We start from the raw sequence: 2650 nt of genomic DNA, 5'->3' as shown, positions 1-2650 counted from the left end.
TTGTTATATATCTTAGTTGTATACCCTCGTTTAATTTAGTCATTCAAGAAGTAAGATTTGTTTTCTCTTTCTTTGATTATCTCCATCTGGTGGTCAAGTTACTAAAACTCAGTTGTGCTAAAGTCTGAGATTGTCTGAGATGCAAGGGCCATTTTTTAGCGTTCTACCGACGTGTGAAAGACGTTTTGACTGAAACTTCTAATCTTCGCAGCTGTTACTTAATAAATTATTGAATATTAAAACTTAGGATATAAAATTAGTCAAGATTTCAGTTCATTAACAGAAATCCTTGGATTATTCGGTAAGTGAAAAATTTAAAGAATAAATGTAACGGGATAATTTCAAATACTGAACATTTTATCGTGGCAAATAACCTTACTTTTATTTGTAATTTATTTATTATCATAAAAATACCACAGACAGTACTTCTAAGACAAATTGATCATTTTACTACTTACAAACACAACAGCAAAAATAACAATAACAATAATAATAATAATAATAATAATAATTTTAATATTCATTTCTAAAGACTGGTTGTTTTTATTAATACTTTTCGTAATGCGAATAAATAAAAATTTATTAGGCTGGATAGCCCCTTAACTTACAAGTGGAAAAGTAGTAATAATAATAATAATAATAATAATAATAATAATAATAATAATAATAATAATAATAATAATAATAATAATAGTGATAATAATAACAGTAATTTCTCATTGCAGTGAACTGAGCTTTTCGATAAAGATAGTAGTAAAGAGGAATAATGAATATCTATAATAAGAATGGAAAAAAAGGTAATTAAATTAATTATACCAACACATTACATTAATAATTAAAATGAACATGATAAAAATTAAATTTAAAAATGTTAGAATTTAAATTGCATTTTTTCTATTAAAAATTGTTCTTTTCTGTTAGCGCGTGGAAAACGACAAATGCGCGTTGTGGCTGAGCGTCCGCAATTACCACCAAAGCGGAGAATCACTCGCAGGACTGGAAGTCAGCCGAACCCGCCGTTGCCGCCAGAGCTTCCAGTATTGCCGCCATTGCCTCCAGGACCTCTAGCTAATCCACCAGGACTTCCAGCTGATCCATCAGGACCTCCAGCTAATCCGCCAGGACCTACAGCTGGTCCGCTAGGACCTCCAGCTAATCCGCCAGGACCTCTAGCAAATCAACCAGGACTTCCAGCTGATCTACCAGGACCTCCAGCTAATCCGCCAGGACCTCCAGCTAATCCGCCAGGACCTCTAGCAAATCAACCAGGACTTCCAGCTGATCTACCAGGACCTCCAGCTAATCCGCCAGGACCTACAGCTGGTCCGCCAGGACCTCCAGCTAATCCGCCAGGACCTCTAGCAAATCAACCAGGACTTCCAGCTGATCTACCAGGACCTCCAGCTAATCCGCCAGGACCTCCAGCTAATCCGCCAGGACCTATAGGTGATCCACCAGGACCTCCAGTTAATCCGCCAGGACCTCTTGCTGATCCACTAGTACCTGTGCAACCTCCAGCTAATCCGCCAGGACCGCCAGCTGATCCGCCAGGACCTCCAGCTGATCCGCCAGGACTTCCAGCTGATTCGATGTTACCTCTTGGACCTCCAAATAATGCACCATCACATCAACAAGTTCCTACTGATCGACAGTCACCACAAGGAGCTGCAGTCAACCAAAGGTTACTGCAAAGACCTCCGCAAAATCCGCTGCGACCGCAAGGTTTTTCAAATCCAAGGTTGCCGCAAGGTCCTCGTTCGAACGATTTAGGTGCAGTAGGTTTATCAAACCGGTCTATGAAGGCAATTAGACGGTTCAATCAAAACTATGAGAGATTTAAAGCTGAACAAGGACAAAAAATGCTAGGTGGAGTAGAACTCTATAATAAAAATTGAAGATTGAAGACAATGAGCAACCCTCACGATCAGTTTCGATACGTCATGATAGTTCTACTGAATGTCGACACCACTGCACACTTCCTCCGCCTCCTTCACTGTCGCCAATGCCACCACTGAGTTCTGGGGAACATCCCTCTCAGTACCCTGCTTTCCCTCAATATGGTCAAGTTCCCCATCATACTATGCCTCCAGTTCATCAACATCCAGCCCCTCAGTACTTTATACCTTCAACCTCTCAATATCATATGCCCCCAGTCCCTCAATACTCCATGCCTTCTAACTCTCAATATTCTATGCCTTTAGTTCCCCAGTACTCTATGCCTTTAACCCCTCAGTACTTTATGCCTCCAGCCCCTCCGTACTCTATGCCTTCAGTTCCCCAGTATCCGCCACCACAAACTCCTCAAAATTCAATGCCGCATCACTACCCATATTCTTTTCCCGCTCCATACTATCCGCCTCGTTTTTAATGACTGATTACACAGAAGAAAGTATAATTATCATGATTATTAATATTATTATTATAAAGATTTTAAATCGAACATATATGTAGATCAAGATAAAAAATGATAAAACTTTTATTAAAACGAATATATGAAATTTCTTTATTAAAAATAACCTTAGTGTTCCAAAAATTTTATTACTTAGCAACTTTAGGAGCTGAATTTGATTGCTTGGCTGAAAAGACAGTGTGCTAAATAAATACGTGTCTTATAAAAAAATAAAAGGTAAGCAGACAAAAGAATAAAAGA

The 2650-nt window shown here is 38.7% G+C and overlaps 1 protein-coding gene across 1 annotated transcript; it reads left to right on the top strand.

Annotated features, from left to right (window-relative positions):
• Window positions 1–212: 212 nt before the first annotated feature.
• Window positions 213–2368, top strand: LOC123270100 (basic proline-rich protein-like). The gene is made up of 4 exons (XM_044736035.1): window positions 213–301; window positions 726–797; window positions 922–1866; window positions 1929–2368. The coding sequence occupies exons 2-4, from the start codon at window positions 767–769 to the stop codon at window positions 2366–2368; spliced, it is 1416 nt and encodes a 471-aa protein (XP_044591970.1). The 5' UTR covers window positions 213–301; window positions 726–766.
• The last annotated feature ends 282 nt before the right edge of the window (window positions 2369–2650 follow it).

This window comes from Cotesia glomerata, linkage group LG8, assembly GCF_020080835.1.
Source record: "Cotesia glomerata isolate CgM1 linkage group LG8, MPM_Cglom_v2.3, whole genome shotgun sequence".
Lineage (NCBI taxonomy): Eukaryota > Metazoa > Arthropoda > Insecta > Hymenoptera > Braconidae > Cotesia > Cotesia glomerata.
Note: the sequence above shows the minus strand (reverse complement) of the source record. Positions and strands in the feature narration are given on the sequence as shown.

What these genes read in the sequence shown, in the direction of transcription:
- LOC123270100 (XM_044736035.1), top strand. Translation starts at nt 767, where the DNA reads ATGAATATCTATAATAAGAATGGAAAAAAAG. An exon ending in TAATAAGAATGGAAAAAAAG is followed by an intron (nt 798 to 921) that starts GTAATTAAATTA and finishes CTTTTCTGTTAG; the next exon opens with CGCGTGGAAAACGACAAATG. An exon ending in ACAAGGACAAAAAATGCTAG is followed by an intron (nt 1,867 to 1,928) that starts GTGGAGTAGAAC and finishes CCTCACGATCAG; the next exon opens with TTTCGATACGTCATGATAGT.